Below are 20,015 nucleotides of genomic sequence, written 5' to 3' on the forward strand. Positions count from 1 at the left end.
GAGTTCAAGGGCAGGGAAGTATCTGGGAAAAAATTTGGCCAAGTCCAGGGCATCTTCCTTGTTGCTCAGTCACTAAGTTGTGTGTGGGTGTGAACTAAGTCACTTCAGTTGTGTCCAACTCTTTGCAATCCCATGGACTGTAACCCTCCAGGCTCCTCTGTCCAGGGGATTCTCCAGGCAAGAATACTGGAGTGGGTTGCCCTGCCCTCCTCCAGGGGATCTTCCCCACCCAGGGATCAAACCCGCATCTCCTGTGGCTCCTGCATTGAAGGCAGACTCTTTACTGCTGAGCCACCTGGGAAGCCCTGCTGGCTAAGTTTCAAACCGCTTTAAAATTAGAAAGATACTATTGTTTCTATTCGAATACAATAGTGCTGAGACCAGAGGCAACTGAGAACCCATCTAGTATTTGGTTGCTTTTGTTCCTGACCTAACAATAAATAAAAGCAACAAGCAGAAGAGCTTACCAGAACCCAGGTCTTAGGAGCTAGACAAATTTGGCATGAATTCAAGATTTTCCAAAAACTAGTTGAGTGGCCCTTGGCACGTCACTTGACTTCTCTGAGTTTGGGTTTCTTCTTTCATAAGATGGAAATAATGCTTCCACCCACCCCAGGCCAACACTCAGGATGAAATGAAATAATCTAAGGAGGCATCTGGTATCCTACTGCTGGGAAGCCAGCAGGCATTTCACAAGTGATGTTCTTCACAATTGCTCTCTGGCAATCATAGCCAGCTTTGACTCTGCCCTCTCAGCTGGGACGTGAGTTACTGGGGACCATCCCCTTCAAGACTGAACAGGCTTTCGTTGGACATCTCAATCCTTGCTGGAAATGCCTATTTCCCTAAGGCAGAATCTTGTCACATACACACAGAAAAAGGTACTTCAAAAAGCCAGAGGCTCAGAAACAGTGCATCATGTGACCAACAGGCCAGCATTCAGGAAGCAGTTGCCACTAAATCCAAAAGGATGTCATTTCCAGGCAATACTCTTCTCAGAGAGGATTCTAGAGGGATCGCAAACCCAGACAAAGGGGGCTGAGATGAATGGGCAGCGCTCAAGAATCCTGACCCTCACCTGACCCCGTCCACAATATAGTAGCAGTAACTTCACTTTCTCTGCACAGTGACACAGCCCCCAACAGCTGCGGAATGTCAAAAACAAGGCTGGTCGGGTCTAAAGTTACCCCTCCTCCATCGGGAGAGGAAAGAAAACACATTTCCGAGTCTCTCCTTCTTTATGTTTTGCTTATGAGGAACAAATGTCGACAAGATATAGGATACGCTGCTCTGTTTGCCACCAAGATGCACAAAACATAATTTTATATGAAGCTACACCCGCTTAATTGTGATGCATTAAGTATTATGTTCATTGTTTCTGAAAGTGGGTAGAAATGAATAATTTATTTCAGACAAAGGAAACTCTTGAATATGAAATGCCTCATTTTTTAAAATTACAATTTGGAAGACAAGGATGAAAAAATACCCATAGCCAGTGAACCTTATACGGCTAATAGAAAACAATGCTTCGACTGTTTCTACTTTGTTTGCAAACATTACATTTTTTAAAACATTCTTGAGAATAATCAAGAAAAAGACACACTAGGTTTTCAGCATGCTCACAGCTGCTCAACACAGGGCTAGCCTATCTTCTGTTAATTTTCTGTGCTGGGTTTCCTTTCCCTTTCTACCAGTGCCCCTTGGCTCACCTGGAGTCCACTCCTCGCATCCCTACACCTCCCTACACCTCCCTCTTCCAGAGCTTTCCTCTCTTTAAAGCATCCTACTTCCCTTTGTGGCTCCTCCTTCCCGCTCCCTCCCTGGCAATCCCTGTGCTCTGCACCTTCTTCCTGGTTCCACCATCTCCCCAGCAACTAGCCCAGTGCCAGGCACAGAGGAGGTTCTCAGAGAATGCAACTACTATTATTTTTAGAGAAGATAATTGATGTTTTGGACTCAACTGAATTGGTGATCATCATTTCCCGTATGGCTACTGGTGTCTTTTTTTTTCTTTCAGAGCAGAAAAGAAATCTACATCCACTCAAATAATCTACTATTGCTGTTTCATGCTAATAAATTGGGAGAGGAGGGAGAAGGCAGGAAGTTAGGACGCATATAAAAGGAAGCTCCTGGCAGTCATTCACCTACCATTTCCCAAGCACTTTTCAGTGCTCATCCTAAGTGTTACTGCCAATAACCTTATAAATTGGATACTATTATTATCCCCACTTATAGGCTCAGTCTCTGTTAACCCTGGGTCCCACAGCTAGTAAGTGCTGGAATGTGGAACTCAAATCTGGGTGTGTTTAACCCCAAGACTTTGCTCTTTACCACTGCTATTCTGCATTCCATAATTTCCTAGGGTCACTGGGACCTCATTCCCCTGCCCCTCCCCAGCCCCACCCCAATCTCCGGAATGAATACAGATGGTCTGCCCAGTGGCTCTTGAGCAAAGAGCTCCCTAGCTCTGGGTGCGTTCTTAACAGGAGATCGGCAGCAGCCATAAAAGGCAAAGTACAACCTCTTCCTGCTCCTACCCCAGTGGTATCATTAAAACACCATCATAAACACACTTTGGGCTCAAAAAACGACAGAGAGAGTTTGGTTTCTTCTCAGGAACCACTCCGTGAGCTTCAGTAATTACTGGCTGCAATCCCAAAGGCCCTCCTTCCTCATCCTTCTCTCACTGGGCTTACCCTGGGGTCAGTGGGCATCTCTTTCAATTAAGACAACTCCCTGCATTTAGAATCTTTGAGTTTTCATTCAGACAGACTCTTGCGAAACATTCTGAAGCAGGTCGAGAATGTGGTGCAGAAAACTGCCAAGTGAGACCCAGGAATGGAGCCAGAAGAATAAAAGAGTATCTAGAAAAGAAATGCAGAAACAAGCCCATACATCGAGTCCTCCCAAAAGGTGGCCACAGACAAGTTGATCAGGGCCATCTCTGCCAGCCCGGAGGACAACTCTGACCTGGAGATCAAACCTGACCCATGACTGACCACTGTCCCCAAGTCAAAAAGCAGAAGCCCATCCTGATTCCTTGCTGGAGGACAGCACTGGGGTTGGATTTAGGCACTGCAGAAGGTAAACGGGCAAGCATTGGAAAGGTTGAGATGGCGGTGGTTTAGTCACTAAGTCCTGTTCAACTCTTGCGACCCTGCGGACTATAAAGCCTGCCAGGCTCCTCTGCCCACGGGGTTCTCCAGGCAAGAATACTGGAGTGGGTTGCCATTTCCTTCTCCAGGAGATCTTCCCAACCCAGAAATTGAACCCTGGTCTCCTGCATTGCAGGCAGATTGTTTACCAACTGAGCTATGAGGGAAGCCCGGAGTGGCTGACAGGTAGAGAATCCACTGCCAATTCAGGGGACACAGGGAAGATCCCACATGCCTCAGAGCAACAAAGCCCATGTGCCACAAGGACTGAGCCTGCACTCCACAACAAGAGAAGACAGCGCAATGAGAAGCCCATGCGCACAGAGAGCAGCCCCCGCTCTCTGCAACAGCCCCCGTGCAGCAGTGAAGATCCAGCATAGCCAAAAATAGATATATTTAATCTTAGGGGGGGAAAAAAAAAGAAGGCAGGTGGGGAGCCATTCCTCTGGGGGATCCAAGACTGTCCACATTCCCACTGACCTCCAAGCGACCCACCAGCCAGATCATTCAGTGTCTAAGGGGCTCCACTGAGCAATTTTCCACGACACCCTTTCTCCCGCCACAAGTCAATATGTCTCCGATAACACCATGAAGACTTTCCATAACCCAGCCCCAGACCACCCTGCTTCCCGCACTTAGACCTGCTGTCACCTGCTCTCCAGGTGCCCCACTCCCTTTCTGAGACCACCCTGTGAGATCCAGGTGGCCTCACTGACTCCGGCTCTTCTGCCTGCCCTGGGCACCTAAATGGGGAGCTGTGTGCACCGGGCGCCTCTGGCATCTTCTCCCCCCAAGGAGAAGGTCTGAAAGACAGAAGCTTAAACTTGACCTACACTTGCTCTGTGGCCTTCAGGAGCTGAGGTAACCAGGTGCCTTCTGAGATGAGGACTTACGAACCTTAACCCTCTGTCGTTCTCCAGTCTGGGAGCATCCAGACCCCTACATTCTTTTATGACACAAAACTATATGAGGTTGAGCCATAGGAAATGTGTGCTGTTCTACCATGCTGACCTGCAAAAATGGCAGTTTCATATGATTCAACCTAAAAATCACGATAGTGCTAAGATACACGAGCCATCATCCTTCCCTGGTTCTGCTGAGACAAAGGCCAAGCCTCTGGGCGTGAAAAATCCACCTCTCTGCACAGCTTGTCTCCCACCGCTGGTCATCCTGACATCTCCAGCAGCTTATTCCTGCAACCTGGACGTTCAGCACCTTTGCCCATGCTGTTGCCCCAGCCTGGAATGCTCCCCACCAACCACCTCTATGTAGGAAACTTCTATCCACTCCTCAAAACCCAGCTCAAAGTCCCCTTCAGAAGCCTTGTCTGGTCCATATCTCCATCTAGTCAGGTATTCTCTCCTTAGGGCTACATCTGAGCCTGTACGGAGTTCCACTCATTTGCCTACCACTTTGCAACATAATCTGCTTCTTTTATACCTATCCACAAAACCTATTTTTTTTTTGTTTTGTTATATACCTATAACCTATTTTGTTTTGTTTTTTTTTATTCCTATCCCTAAACAAGAAGAAAGAAATCTTAAAAGGCAACAGCAGGGTCTGAATCACCTAGGCCTCTCACTAGGCTCATCATATGTTCTCAGTAAGCGTGATGAGTGAATTTGACAAAAATGCCACTCCATCACACCAAAATACTCACAGTCAACAGAGATCACAGAAACCAACCAATTCTTCTCTTCGTTATAGGGTACTTATTTTATATATAATATATATTACCTGTGTATATCGTACACATCATGCTGCTGCTGCTAAGTCGCTTCAGTCGTGTCCGACTCTGTGCGACCCCATAGACGGCAGCCCACCAGGCTCCCCCGTCCCTGGGATTCTCCAGGCAAGAACACTGGAGTGGGTTGCCATTTCCCTTCTCCAATGCATGAAAGTGAAAAGTGAAAGTGAAGTTGCTCAGTCGTGTCCGACTTTGCGACCCCATGGACAGCAGCCCACCAGGCTCCCCCGTCCCTGGGATTTTCCAGGCAGGAGTAGTGGAGTGGGGTGCCATTGCCTTCTCCGATCATACAAATACACCCATATATATAACTCAGTACAAAATGTCTATGACTTCATGCAATGTGTGCTCTTGACTTTCAGGGACTCTCTCTCCTGTTACATGGATGCAAAGGGACACTACAGCATGGGTTCTGGAGCCAGGCCTCCTGGGTGAGAATGTGGCTCCACCCATTCCTAGCCATGTGCCCTCAAGCCAGTTCCCTACTTGGCTCTCAGTCTTCTTGGCCATGAAGTGGGGCTAAGAGTACCTTCTACTAAACAAGGTTAACACAAGCTGCTGCACGGAAAACACCTAGCTCGCTGCCTCTCATAGCTGTTGCTAATTATTCATTTTTATTTTCCTTAAGGTCTCATGGGGAGGGTAACCATTTCCATCAGGAGTATGTTTAGAGTTCACCTGGTCACTCCTCCCATTCAAATCCCCCTTGCCATTCCTAAACATATGAAAATAGAATAATTCCATGAAGAACTCTCCAGAATTCTCTGATCTCCTGGTATCTTCTTCATCAAGAGTTTATTTGAAACTCATACGAACAGGGATCAATGAAACATTTCATAAACATGGGCTTTAGGAAACCTGCTGGCCTATTCCTACAAAGAATGCAATCAATACTTATTTTCATACATTAATAACTAAACACAAAACAATAATGTACACAGGGCAACAGGAATAACAGTTGGCATGGTATTTCTTACACCATCAGAGGGACGTGAAGGAAAGTGGTACCAGTATGATGGAAGACAAATAAATAGCCTATTAGGTCACCTTAAAGTGGGACTAAAGTATGTATTCCTTTCTTTACCACTGTGTAATGCTATTTATACAACAACATGACAAAAAAATGGCTCAAGGCATTCTGCTCTACTTTAGAATCCCTCCATCTCACACTGAAATGGAAAATAAAAAAAAGATACAAACCAGAAACTGCTTCTTTGGTTAATATTTCTGCAGTTCCGCAGGAATGGTTTTAATAGCACGCGTGTTCTGGATTTTACTTGTCAATTAAGAACCCATCGGAATGCAGGGCTAAGTACTAAAATAATAGATATTGGTTTATATTTCAACTTTAAAGGCCTTTTGTCAAATAGTGCTTTAAGGTGGAAGACAGAGGAAAGGAAACTGGGAATTAAGGGAAGGCAGCAGGAACTACATAGCTTCCTCCTTAATAAAGGATCAGGTCTGTGCTTAAAATTTCATCACATAACAGTAGAAAGGGCACAGGCTTTGAAGATGAGGGAATAAGATGTGAGACTTAACTCTTCTACTTATTTGCGGTGTGGTGCTGAGAAAGTTAATCAGCCTCTCTGACCTCAAGTTTCCCTTTCAGAAATCAGAACGTTATACCTACCTTTTAGCATAGTGGTTTGTTTTGTTTTTTTTTTTTTTGTCGTAAAGATAACATTTCTTTTTTTCTTTTTTTTTCTAAATTTAATAAATGGCATAAAGTTAACTGTTCAGTCAAGTTCGACTCTTTGCGACCCCATGGACTGTTAACCTGCCAGGCTTCTCTGTTCATGGAATTCTCCAGGCAAGGATACTGGAGTGGATTGCCATTCCCTTCTCCAAGGAATCTTCCCAACCCAGGGATGGAACATGTCTCCCACATTACAGGCAGATTCTTTACTGTCTGAGCCACCTGGGAAGCTCACCTTTTAGCACAGGTGGGGATCAAAAGGAAATAATGGCCTTGAGGGCACTCAGCAGGGGCTCCCCTAGGAACTCCCTCCCCACAGTTACATCCTCTTTAAAGAGACAGCGGGTCTGGAGACAACACAGCTCTAGGACTAAGGGCAGAGCCCCAGAGGCAACTGTGGTTTGACCAGAAATAGGCCATTTGACCAAATGATTAAACGTCTGTCATATGCTAATGCTTGGACGGGGCGGACCGTGGGCCAATTTAGTGGGAGTAAATTGCAATTGATTTTCGAAGAAATTGCTTGTTCTCTTGCCTTTCCTCAGCTGTGTCACACTCTCTCACACACAGCTGTCTTTGTCACAGCCAGAGCCGACTGAAACACGTGTCAAGGAAGATCTTTTAGAGGCAAAATGTTTAATAACACAGACATCCGCACTCACACACGCTGCGAGTACACACATGTGCACATCAACAGGCAGGCATATCAACATATCTCTAACTGTGCATCTGGATATACCTGTTTATATAGATGTTTCCAGAGGGCTCAAATTCAGTAACAATTCTGCACCATGACTGTACCCTTCTGTGTGTTTTACAAATCCCTCTGTGGTTGGAAAGCTACCCTGAGTCATTTTTATTTTTACAACAACCCACTGTTTGAAGAAAGATCAGAAAAGAGCACACCCCTAAAATCTCCTCTCCCTGCACTCCCCAGCTCTATCTGTGCAAATCCCTGGATATGAAAAGAAAATGGTTAAAAGATCACAGAAGATAAAAAATCATAAGAATAAAGGTTAACAATGGCTGCTTTCACCCCTAATTTCTGATATGGTGATAGACCCTCTTAGAACATTAATTAGAATGGGAAGAGAGATGAAAGAAATGCCCAGGGGACATAATAAATTAGCCCCTTATGCAAATTACCCATTCGTTCTCATCACTGACCCAGCTAGTTGAGTCTCTAAATTACGGGAAGTGGTTAGTTTCTTTAACAAAAAAAAAAAAAATCCAGACAAAAGATTAATTTTTTAAAAAATGTGAAGGCTGGGCAGGCTTAAAGCAACAAATAATTTCTTCGTTTTCATTACAGACAATTCTGAAGGGGGTCAAAAGATAAGAAAATGAACATTCTGGCCACTGGGTTCTGTTGCCAAACAGAGACCTATTAATTAACCCTTGTTCTGAAATAATTCCGAAACAATGGACCACCAACCCTTTAACTGAAGTCAAAGGCTGTGATTCTCGCTCTAACTGTGAGAACAAAGTCTGGCAAGCTAAAAGGGTGCATGGCTGAGGAGCAGGTGAAGGACAGTTTAAAGGAGGTGAGGAAATGCCAGGAGATGGAGAATTTCAAATATCAATTTAAAAACAAACACATACCTAATTTTACTTGTCATCACTGTCCTCGACAATTTATGTTTCACCGTCCTGGAAATTTATGGAACTCTCAGTTTTCTTATCAGCAAAATAAAAGGATTGGACTAGAATGACCTCCAAAAGTCCTATGGCATCTACCATCAGGGATTATATTTATTCCTTTGTTTTCCACTGTACTTCCGATAATTTGATTTGTTAAAACATAATGTTATGACATGCATTTTGTCTTCACTCCTGGCTTCCTTTTCTCTTTCCCACTCTCGTTTTCCCTTCTTCTTTATTTTCTCCACTTTCTTATTTTATCTTCTTGCATGTATTCAAATGAGATGCTTTAAATACACTCTGGTGCAAAGTAAGGTACATATTGAATAAATCACGCTTTATAAATGTTATTAATATGAAAATATATATGGTGAGATGATGATTTTCTCTGGTAGGAAGAAAAGGCTGGATAGAGAAACAGTAAGTCACAGAATAACACAAGATTCCATAGTCAGGCCCTTAGAGAAAGAAGGAAGACATCACAGGTCATCTTCAGCTGCTGCCCTCATTTTACAAAAGAAGGTGTCTCTCTGGAAAGGCAAAAACTTGCCCAAGGTCACTGGCTAGCTGCTGGAGGCAGAACACAGGCTCTTGATTCCTGGACCAGCAGTGCTCTTTGGATAAAACAATCCTGATGACTTCTCTTGACGATTCTCCACTGTATCCCAGAGAATAGCAACAACAACAGAAAAAGGACATCCTTTGGAAAAAATAAGCTTCGACAGCAGAAAAATTAAGAGGTGGCAGAAAGAAATACTTCAGAAGACTGAGGAGAAGGAATGAGGGCAGACATATTGGCTATAAATAATTTTGCACCTTGTAACAATCTTCAGTTCATGCAATTACCTGCCACTCACCGATGTTTTATCTCCCCTCTTTGGGTAACAGGACCCACAGTAATTCTATGCAAAATATCTGACTGTCTCTACTTTCACAGCCTGCACTGGAACATTCCAGCCGTTGCCAGAAGTATCGAGACACTGGAAAGACCCGACGCCTTACTCATGAAGCTTCTCAAGGTTGACAGTTCATCTAAATAATCAAGCTTGCCTTTAGGAAGTGGTCAGCGACATAAGAAGACCCAGATTCCTCAGGTCACGAGGCAGGGAATAAGAAAGCATGTGCAGACTACGACTTCTTGTAAAAAAAAGATAAATATATATGTACACACACAGTTATATATATTCATATATATAGGGGAAAAGCTGCAAAGGCTCATATCAGATGTTTACAGTGGTTATCTTTGGGAGCTGTGACTATGAATGGTTTAAATTCGCGTTCCTTTCCTACCTGTTTGTAATTTCTTACTGTCGTACCATAAACATGGATCGCTGAGGGGCCGGAGAGTGAGAGAATAAAAGCCAAAAGTAGTGGTCTGTGAAAGTGAAATGGAAGTGTACTTAGCAGGGCCTGTGGAGACAGAAGCCTTTCCCAGGTTTAAGGCATGCCCTTCTCAGGCAGCAGTAATTCTTCCCGCTATGAGGGGCGTTGCAGAGAAGATTTATGGGGAGAGGTTAGAAGAATGGGAATCAGTCAAGCTGAGAAGGGTAGGCTGATCACAAGAATCCTTAAGTACAGGAAAAGCTCCCACCCGGGGTGACAGCCAGCTGCAGCAAAGAGCCAAAAGAAGGATCCGGCCCCAGAGGAACAGGGGGATCAGAGCAGGCAAAAGGAAGACCCTCCCCAAGGGGGACTTAAGACTCAAACTGGGTTATTAAAAGTTAGGGCTTTCCTCCAGGGCCCTTTAGATATTGGATAGATTTCTTCTTTCTTGTCCAAGCCAGTTGATGAGCAGCCTTTCTGAAAGCTTGGGGCTGCTATGCTTTTCAAAACATAGCATCATGGTTCGATGATCAGGGAATCATGTGTGTATGTTCAGTCACTCAGTTGCATCCTACTCTGTGTGAGCCCATGGACTGAAGCCCACCAGGCTCCTCTGTCCATGGGATTATCCAGGCAAGAATGCTGGAGTGGGCTGCCATTCCTCCCCAAGGGGATCATGCCAAGCCAGGGATCGAACTTGCGTCTCTGGTATCTCCTGCATTGGCAGGCAGATTCTTTACCACTCAGCCACCTGGGAAGCCCTGACCAGGGAATATGGTCTGTCGAAAATGAGCCCCACTTTTGGAGTCAGGAGTGAGCCAACAGCTAACACGGCTTTGGCACAGCATTAAAAATGACTGAGATTTTATTGAGGACCAATTATATTTCAGGCAGGAGGCAAGGCTTTGTACATATAGCCTTTTAATCCCCAAGAACCTGTAAAGGAGGTATTATCACCATCTCATCTTATATTCACGGATTCCGAGGTACAGTGAGATCAAATGACCTGCCCAAAACAAGCAGCAGAGCTGGAGAGCTGCTCAGGTGAGTGCAACTCTGGAGGATGTGTCCTTTCTCCAGCACCAGCACGTACAAAGATGAAAGAGGCACAAAGGTGCCCAGAGGACTGGTGGGACAGCAGCTGGTCGACCTAGTTTGTTTAGACATGGGCGACTGGGGTGAGATGGGAGGTTGACTAATAGAAGAATCTAACAAGGGAGACTGAAACCAGATCACTCCTGGAAGTCACCAAGGTGCTAAGGTAACATCTGGTGATGAGTGGCCAGGTTGAACAAGGAGAAACTAGACACAGGCGTGGGGCCAGTAAGAAGGCCAGTGCAGAGCTCAAGTGAAAGATAAGGTAGGTAGACTACGGGAATGGAGAGAAAGGCAATTCAAAAAACAGCAGGTAATTTCAGAAGGGCTTAGTGATGGGCCCAGTGGAAGGAGTTGATGTGGGGAGGGGAGGTGGTAGAGATGATTCCAAAGCTTATGAGTTAGGCAGACAATGCCTTTATGTAAGACAAGAGACTCAGGGAGAGGAGGATGTAAGGAGAGAGGGGAGAGATGATGAGATCCATTTTGGATGCACTGAGTTTGAAGTAACTGAGATATATCCTGATGGATTCAGCTAGGATTCAACTGGAAATGCTGGTTTAGAGCTCAGGAGGGCTGCAGAGGAGTAGGAGGGAAGGCTCTGAATCATCAGTGTTCATGGTAACTGAGGTCCCAGAGATCAATGTCTGTTCAGATAGTAGGCAGAACAGAAAGAGGCCAATGCCAACATCCTCTAAGGCAGTACCAGATCCAAGTAAAGGTTCTGGAGGAGACCCTCAAGCAATGTGGCCCAAGCCAAATAGCTTCCCATCTCTGAACTTCAATTTTGTAAGAGCAAAGGATTGGACTAGATCTCTAAGGCTCTTCTCTGATATTCAACCACCTATGGTTGATAAAGGCTTCCCAGGTGGTACTTATGGGAAAGAACCTGCCTGCCAATGCAGGAGGTGTAAGAAATGCCAGTTCAATCCCTGAGTCAGGAAGATCCTCTGGAGTAAGAAATGGCAACCCACTCCAGTATTCTTGCCTGGAGAATCCCATGGACAGAGGAGCCTGACGGGCTACAGTCCACGGGGTTGCAAGAGTCGGACAGGACTGAAGTGACTTAGCACATATGGTTGTGCTAATGCCTGCTCAAAGCCAGGAAGAATGCTCGATCCTGAGCAAACACCTGGCATCACAAGCAAATCCTCGACTTTCCAGTGAGAAAGACAGACGCATAAATAAGTCCTCTCGATAGGCTGTGATTAACAGCTATCATAAAGGCAAGAGGGAACTGCAGAGTGAGAGAATCCTGAGTGGAAGTGCCTGTCTGGGGGAACTCCAGCACAGCCCTCAGAGATGAAACCTGATCTTGGTCTTGAAGAACTAATAGAAACCTCCCAAACGGAGGCAAAGCCAAGTGTCAAGGCGTGGGAAAGCAAACACACACAAAATACCTGGGAATGGCCTACACAGTGAGCTTAACTGGAGAGATGAAGTGGCTTCGAGAGGGAGGGCAGAGCCAAGGTGGCCTAGGAAGATGGTTGTGTGCTGTGTGTGCCGTCGCTCAGTCGTGTCCAACTCTTTGCAACCCCATGGACTGTAGCCTGCCAGGCTCCTCTGTCCATGGAACTCTCCAGGTAAGAATACTGGAGTGTGTTGCCATTTATGCTCTTGGGGATCTTTCCAACCCAGGGATCCAATCCGCATCCCTTGCTTCTTCTGCATTACCAAGTGGATTCTTTACCACTGCACCGCCTGGAAGCCCCGTGAAGGAGTTTAATATATGCCAGAATAGAGAACAAAAGACTTACAGGGGTTCTCAACATAGGGACATATGATTAGAGAGCTGAATAAAAGGGAAAGGACCAACACACAGCTTGTACTTACAAGCGTTTCTCTCTTGTCATGATTTGACAAGACAGCAGATGGTCTTATAAGGCTCTTCTTCAACATGTAAACATTTTAAGAAACTTTTCATTTAATAGTTACATAAATACGATGGTGTATTATAACAGAAATGTTAAACTTGGCTCATGATTTACAGCATCATTCAAAAAGGAGCCAGACTCAAAAGAGCTTAAGGGCATCTGATGCTGTAGCAAGCGATTTCCAATTACTTGGGAACCAATCTCAAGATCCTAAGGTTTCCTGTGAAAATCTAAGCTACTAACTGGGACTTGGTAGGGAAATGATTGCAAAGCCAGAGAACTAGAACTTTGTCTTTCACCAAAGCAGATAAAGGATGTTCAAATACCAGCATCACTCTTGTCCCACAATATCTCTACTTGACTCTTGTTTGCAAATACCATTGACTTTGATTACCCCCGAGGAAGGTCTGGCATTTCTTGACTCTTCTCTACAAAATCCGACCTCCCAATCAATACTTTTAAATCTTGGAGCCCTTTCTTAAAAAAAATCTCTTGCTGCCTTCGAGGGGCTTATATCCACTCTCTGATCCTCCATCTCCAGGCTTTTCTCAGCACCCACTCCACTTTTCAAATTTCTCACTGCTTTGCACTCCCCCCTCCAGAGAGTCCAAAAACAGGGCCAACGGGCTCATCTTCCTTTCAAATCACTATTTATTTTTTGCTGCATTTGAACTTTTGTGAGGAAGAAAAGTCGAGGTAGAATGGAAGTGAAAGAGTAAAGTCATGGCTAAGAGTCACAGATGTGAAACTATCACTTGACAGCTCCAACCTCAGACACTCTGATGAGCACCCACACAGCTCTGCCCTTTCGGCTCCCAAGACACTTTCCTGCATTTGGGTCTCTCTTCCGACGTCCTCTTGCACTGACTCACTTGTTCCTTTGTGTCCTCTAGCTCACTGGTGGGACCCCTAAAAACCACACCAGCGTCCACCCACAGAAAGGGCACTTGATAGAGCCCTTCAAAGTGCCTTGGAGGCCAATGCTTCCACTTCTGCTATTGCGCTTCCAAGAGAACAATCCCTCCAACTTCCCACTTCAATTCTCACCAGACTAGCCTGCTTGATTTCCCTTCTGCAGTTCAGGCTTCAGATGACAGTTTTAACATTATTCTACCTTATTTTTGGTCCCTTCCTTGTTCCCATCACTGATAATATCTCCATATGGCCTTTTAACAAGTGATTAAGTAAACAGTGGCAAAGATGGATATGGGTTTGATGAGTCCAAGGAAAATGGAAATGCAAGAACGTCAAACATGTCTTGTTCGGTGAAAGGATTCAGCTCACCCTTAGAGTATGTGGATAAACATTCTCTTCACCTTGGGCAGAGACATCCAAATATGGAAACTCTGATGGCTACCCTATCTGTAAAAGGCAAAGGCCCTGCTGTTCCGGTTTCCTCAGAGACATTCTTAAAACAGAAGAGACGTTCTAGAAACTCAGATTCAAACCATGAAGAGCAGCATTCATCATCCCGATCCTCTGTCCCTCTCCATCCTACAAATGCCAAACTGGATCATATGCATTATTCAATGGCTCGAAACCTCTTGAGGCTCCATTTGGCTCTCTTATACCCACTTAAGGAACACAGCCACTGCAGAGGTCAAAGCTCATTACAGCTGGAACCTAAATCCAATGCCCTTGAGATATAAAAGGTAGCTCCAGACAAGATCTTCCTGGCCCTGAGTCATGACTTCTGGGTCCTCGGCAAGCTGGGTCTTACAACATATTTGTTATGAAAACATATCTGTTTGAGAGAGCGATCCAAAAAAATGAATGGGTGGGACTTGGCCCAGGCAGAAGCATTTCTGATAACCATCAAAAAAGAAAAAAAAAAAATCCAGACAAGCCAGTGGCATCCAAGAATGGCCAGGTCACTTTAAGTGGAGAAATAATGCAAGGATTGAAAAGAGGGGGATTTTGGAGATGACCTCAATCTACCCTCAGACTCATGGACAGTTAGGACTGGGGATTTTTACTTCAATGGTCTCATTATACCAAAAAGAGAGACCCAGAGAGAGTAAAATGAGTCTACTACAGCCCTATAGTTCATAACAGTTTTGAAATTAAAACCCAGGTGAACCTTCTTTCTTACCTATTTCCTTACTTTCACTTTCCCAGCAGGGGAGAAGGGTTCATATCCTTCCAGGCATTGGTACAAAGACCAAGCAGTAATGTTTCCAGGGCACAGGCAGCCAGCAGGAGGCACTGCCCCTCACGGTACCAGGAAGGTCAGCCAAGTTTCTGGTACCCCACCCTAGTTCCTACTGATCTGCTAACACAAAAACTCTGATGGTCACATACTCTTGTCTGCGCATTCCTGCTCCACTGTCTGAGCCACTGTCCTGGCTGGGCCAAAAGGACAGAGAACATTAATAGGGATTGGGGGTATAAGCTATCAACATTATTTAGGATCATGTATGAATGCCACTGACACTAAACTTGTCCTCTTATATTTTATCCCAGAAACAGGCCACAAAAACACACACACACTTTTTCTCTGAACCAAAAAATAATAATAAGAGAGGAGTGATTCTCAAGCTTCTTAAACATATAAAGCACTCAGCCCAGGAAACTTCCTAAAATGTAAATTCTCATCCCACAGCTCTGGGAAGTAGCCTGAGATTCCATACTTCTAACAAACTTGCAGGTAACATCAGTCCATGCTGATGGTCTGAGAAGCACACTCTGGGCAGTAAGAGACAAATGTTACAAAACCCTGCAAATAAATCTGAGTTTAAATTCTGGTTCCACCAGGTAAGAGCTCTGTGATCTTGGGCTGGTTTCATACATTTCCCTTGCCTCAATCATCTCATCTCTAAAATGGAAATAACAATATGTAAGACACAGTTGATGATGACTATATAAGCCAGTGATGAAAATATCTTAAACAGTGCCTGGCACATAACAAGAGCTTAATAAATGCCAGTTGCTGGTTGCTTCTAAGATTCACAGGAGCAGATATGACTTCTATCTGGCTCACTGCCAAACTCCCAATGATGAGAATGCAGCAGGTGTTCAATGGATGTCTGTGAATGAACGTATGTATAATACACTAACACATAATTTCAGTATTTACATACTTTTTTGGTTCTATGACTTTCTGCAGGAAAGCATAAAACATTTAGAACACTGGAACACTCTCACCAGGACCAACCACCATCTCATAGAATCACAGTCAATGTGAACCACCACGTTTAACCACCAAGAAACATACAACTTGAGATGACCATGTGTACTTGAGAAAGTCTTAATTGTAAACAAATAAAGACAACATCAGTCTGGAATCTGTATGTCTTTAAGGGAAATTACTGCCTCACTCATTATTTATGGGGCTATCTGAATGCAGATGTCATGGAAAACTTAATTCTAAAACTAAGTTCACTTCCAAACCAAATGTAGCTTTGCAAAGACAAAACAAACCATGGGAAGTGAGACCACTTTTGAAAGGGCAGTAACACATTCTTTCGTATATGCACACACTTGCTCAGGAAAAAATTAAAACAAAAAAAGTGTTAACAAATAGTAGAGCTTAATCTTTAAAATCAAAGGCAGACATGTGAGTCCGTCCAAGAGTCTTCAACAATCTAAGATTATCTTCAAGCATCTTGTAAAGTAAAGCAGCATCATTTAAACAGATCCCATTTCCAGGGAGGCAGTGTGTACAGTATGCAGCAAGAAGGGAATACGATTGCCACCTACAGACAGAAGTGGCACTCCCTTTGCAAGAGTTGGCCAATCATATTTTATTGCAGGGGGCGGGGGGAGAAATTCAACCAAGTCACTTCCCTCCAACCTCTTTCAAACCACCACACCGCATTACTTCATTTAGAATTACTTTCAAGTTGTACAATCATCTCTAGGCATTCTGCCTCTTCATTATCATCATCCTGTTTCTAATTTCCCAGAAACACTGTGCCATTCAACTATCTCCTTATACACAGCTTGAGAGCCAAAGAGAATGCAAGCCAACGGATTTCAAGCGGGTGAAGGTATCAGAGTGGAAGTATGAATCTGCTTACCTGGTATGAATGGGACCACCCGGAATATATCAGACAATCTGCTGTTCACTGGCTCATACGGGGAATCTTCAAGCAGATCATTTCCTAAAAACAACAGAAAGATTGGGCTCAGATTGGAAAACAGGCATATTTCAGGCAGTTTTTGTTACTGAATCTGAATTCTAATTATGTTATGATTGTGTAACAAAAAGATGCTGAAACTTTCAAAGATTTCAAATGCATCTATTTGGCTCTGGTTATTTCTTTTCATTCCCTCTGCCTCTGTTGTCCTTGCTCTCCCCAGAGTGCCATGAAAACATTGGAGAGCAACCCAGGCTGATCTTGCCAGAAAACTCTCCCACTCTTTGCAAAGGAAGGAAACCAGAGAGGAAGGAATTAGTGACGTCACAAACCCAGATTGCCTCCAGGAGCCAATGGAAGAAAGGTGACCCAAAAGAGCCACCACTCCCCCAGTTTTGTTTTTTTTGCTCCCAAAACATGGCATGCAGTCAGAAAGCAGGTACTCTGGCTATTAAACAGTCAGCCTCTGAAATAGGTTTTCATTAACAGATTCTGGAGGAAGTAGCAGCTGAGAGGTCAAATCTGTATATTACAGATTTTCAGCAGGAGTCTCAGTGGAGAATGAAGGCACTGAATGTTTGTGTTAGATTTACAAACATGAGCCACCTCCTGCACACAAGGACCAAAACCCTGCCATTGTAATGGATGGCTGTGACAAGTAGACCTGTCCCTCTCTGAGTCATTTCTGTATGAACCAAGGCTGAACCACACTAGCTGGTCCAAGACTCGGATCATCTAAGAGGACAATTTTGTTTTTCCCACATCTGCCTTTGATCAGGTTTGGAGGTGGGGGGATGGTAAAGATAGCATAGATTCCCCTGGACTTTTTATTCTGAATTCTTTATCTTGTATCAGAATAGAAGGGGAGAAAAGAGAGAAACTCCAAGCAAGACGCAGTGCAAGCTTTCGGATTATTCTGTGGAGCCAGTGCTCCTCCTTGGAGGGAAGTCGCAGGTTCCTCGAGGCGGCCTTTAACGGATTCCTAACTCCGATGTCCTGACCAAGTTTCAGAGAGGTCAGCAGGGGTCCCTGGGATGTCCCTCCACCCCATCACGGGTTTGCCAACAACCAGGCCCCAACAGTGCTGCTAAGGAGGCAGCAAACACCAGCTGCCGACGTCCCTGAGGGCCCATGAAAGGTCCTCATTCTGCAGCTGGGGAGAACTGAGTGGAAGATGAGGTCAGCCAGACCCCGGGGCCTAGGGGCCCCCTGCCTTCAGGGGCTGGGGGAGGGGAAAGGAGCCGGTCGCGCGTACCCTGCAGGCTCTGATACATGCTCCAGTAGATGCGCAGACAGTTCTTCTCCTTCTTCATGCCCCGCTTGCAGCGGCAGTTGTAAAGGGACTTCTGTTTGAGGGCCTCCATGGCGCTGCGGCACTCGTCCTTAGCCTCGAGGCCCGAGGTCAAGCTGAAGTTGGTCTCCTTGCCCGCCACGCACTGCCGGAGCGTGCGGTACTTGGTGCTGCAGCTCTGCTCCTTCAGGCACTGATCGCTGGCTTTCACGCAGTCCAGGCGGTCCCCGCCGCTCACCTCGGCCGACAGGAGAACGTCTGCGGGCGGAGGGGAGGGCGCGTGAGTGCGGCGGGGCCGGGGCGCGGGGCGCCAGCGGGGAGCGAGGACGCGCGCAGGACTCGGCTTCTGGGGCTCCCGGCACGCCCGCCCCGCTACGCCCCAGGGTCCATCTTCCCGCCCCGGCACCTCCCGCCGCCGGTCTCCCCCTACTCCATCCCGAAGCTTGCGGGCTTCTCGCGATTTGCCCGCGAGCCAGCGCTGCCCACCGCGAGCGCCGGCCCTGCAGCCCCGGGACCCACCGGCCTCAGCGTCCGCTGGATCTCGGGCCGCCGGCCCCGGTTCCACCTATTCGCTCCGCCCGGCCCGACTGAAGCCCAGGGGCTTTCGGAAGGCGAGAGCAGTAGGCTGGGCACTGGCCGCGGTGAGGGGGAGCCCTGGGCTCCGGCCCGCCTGGTGGGGAGCCCTGAGATGCTATTGGGGAAAAAGTTTTTCCCTTCCAACTTTGCTCTCCTGGCCGGGTGCTCGTCCACACTCCACCTACCCGCCGCGCCTCCGCGAGCTCCCGTGGATTCGCAAGAGGCGTTGGGCTCGGGGTTGGAGGGCTCAGACCCTTTCATTGCCCGCAGGCTAGGTCAATACAAAACGTAAGAAACAGAAACCAAGGATGAGAAACTGCAGGCAAGTGTCGCCCGCGCCCCACTCCCCAGCCGGGGTTGCTGAGGGTTCAGCAACGAAACTTCCCGCTCCCACCTCCACCGCACCAGCAACGCAATTTGGGGCGGGGGGTGGGGGGGTTGCTGCCGCTAGTACTCCCGGAAAGACTCCGCAGATAAGAAAGCCAGCGGCGGCCTCGACTTACCCAGAAGCGGCAGTACGAAGTACAGGGTCGCCAGGAACATGGTGCCGGCGCGCAGCTGGTCCCCGCCCCCCCGAAAATCCCGGCCTGCCGCTCGGTCTCGCCAAGGGAGCTCAGCATGCAGTGATCCCCGGACGGCCGCGCTGTTCTGGCCGCCCAAAGTTCAGCTCCATCCAGGGCGAGAGGAAACTCCCCGGTCCGTCCGCCGCCACCGCCGCCGGCGACTCAGCTCCCGGCGGGCGGCTGGCGCGAGGGCGGGAGGCGGTTCCGCTTTTAGGGGTTCAGGTCCGACCCAACCTGGAAGGGAGAGCGCGCTTTGAAACCAGAGCGGAGAGCGCTGGAGCCTCCCCCGCCCCTCTGCCCTCCCCGGCTCCTGCCTTGGGGGACTTTTAGCGCCCGGGTGAGGGCCCACCCCTACCCGGGTCGGGGCGCGGGGAGGGGGCCCCCGGGGGTGCATGTGCGTGTATTCCCGGGAGCCGCCCGCACGCGCAGGGTAAAGGCTGGAGAGGTCAGACGCGGGCTCCCAAAGTCCAAGGGGGTGCCTACTGGGTCCAATCCAAGAGGTTGAACGCAAGCAAATAAATAAATAACGTTACTTTCCGAGAGCGAGCCGGCCGCTGCCTGGAGTCGAAGCACTCGGCGGCGGCAGCTTTCTCGCCAGCCCTGGCGCGGAAAGAGCCCCTTCTCCCGGGAAGTTCACCGCCCCCTCCTCGCGCCAGCTCCCTGGCTCAGCCGGCCCTCTCCACCCAAACCACCAATCGCTGCCCCCCATTGCCGTATCCCCTCCTCCTCGGGCTCGCCTCCATTCAGAGGCAGTCGCGAGAGGGGAACCGATGTCCCGGTTGCGGCTGAAACCCGGCTCCCGCGCTCCTACCCGCCGCGCTGTCCTCGGCTGGCTTCCTGGCGTCCGCGCGGCGTAGACACTAGCCCAGCGCCCCGGAGTCGCGCGCATCATCGCCGTCACCCTGGCCGAGCGCACAGGGCCCGCAGCTCTGGAGCGCCAGGGCAGGTGCAGCCCCGCGCCGCGCAAGACGCTGC

The 20,015-nt window shown here is 47.3% G+C and overlaps 1 protein-coding gene across 2 annotated transcripts in view; it reads right to left on the bottom strand.

Moving 5' to 3' along the window:
- Positions 1–19,682, bottom strand: part of GFRA1 (GDNF family receptor alpha 1) — a 239,666-nt gene extending 219,984 nt beyond the window's left edge. For both annotated transcript variants that reach the window (XM_055424574.2, XM_055424573.2), the window contains exons 1-4: positions 19,574–19,682; positions 18,981–19,274; positions 17,866–18,159; positions 16,551–16,634 (exon numbers count right to left, since the gene is read on the bottom strand). In XM_055424574.2, coding sequence (XP_055280549.1) covers positions 16,551–16,634; positions 17,866–18,159; positions 18,981–19,020 — 418 coding nt within the window. In that variant the 5' untranslated portion in view covers positions 19,021–19,274; positions 19,574–19,682. The remainder of the gene's footprint in view (positions 1–16,550; positions 16,635–17,865; positions 18,160–18,980; positions 19,275–19,573) is intronic.
- Positions 19,683–20,015: the final 333 nt, after the last annotated feature.

Source organism: Moschus berezovskii, chromosome 12, assembly GCF_049115385.1.
Source record: "Moschus berezovskii isolate FMDL1 chromosome 12, NW_MosBer_1.0, whole genome shotgun sequence".
Lineage (NCBI taxonomy): Eukaryota > Metazoa > Chordata > Mammalia > Artiodactyla > Moschidae > Moschus > Moschus berezovskii.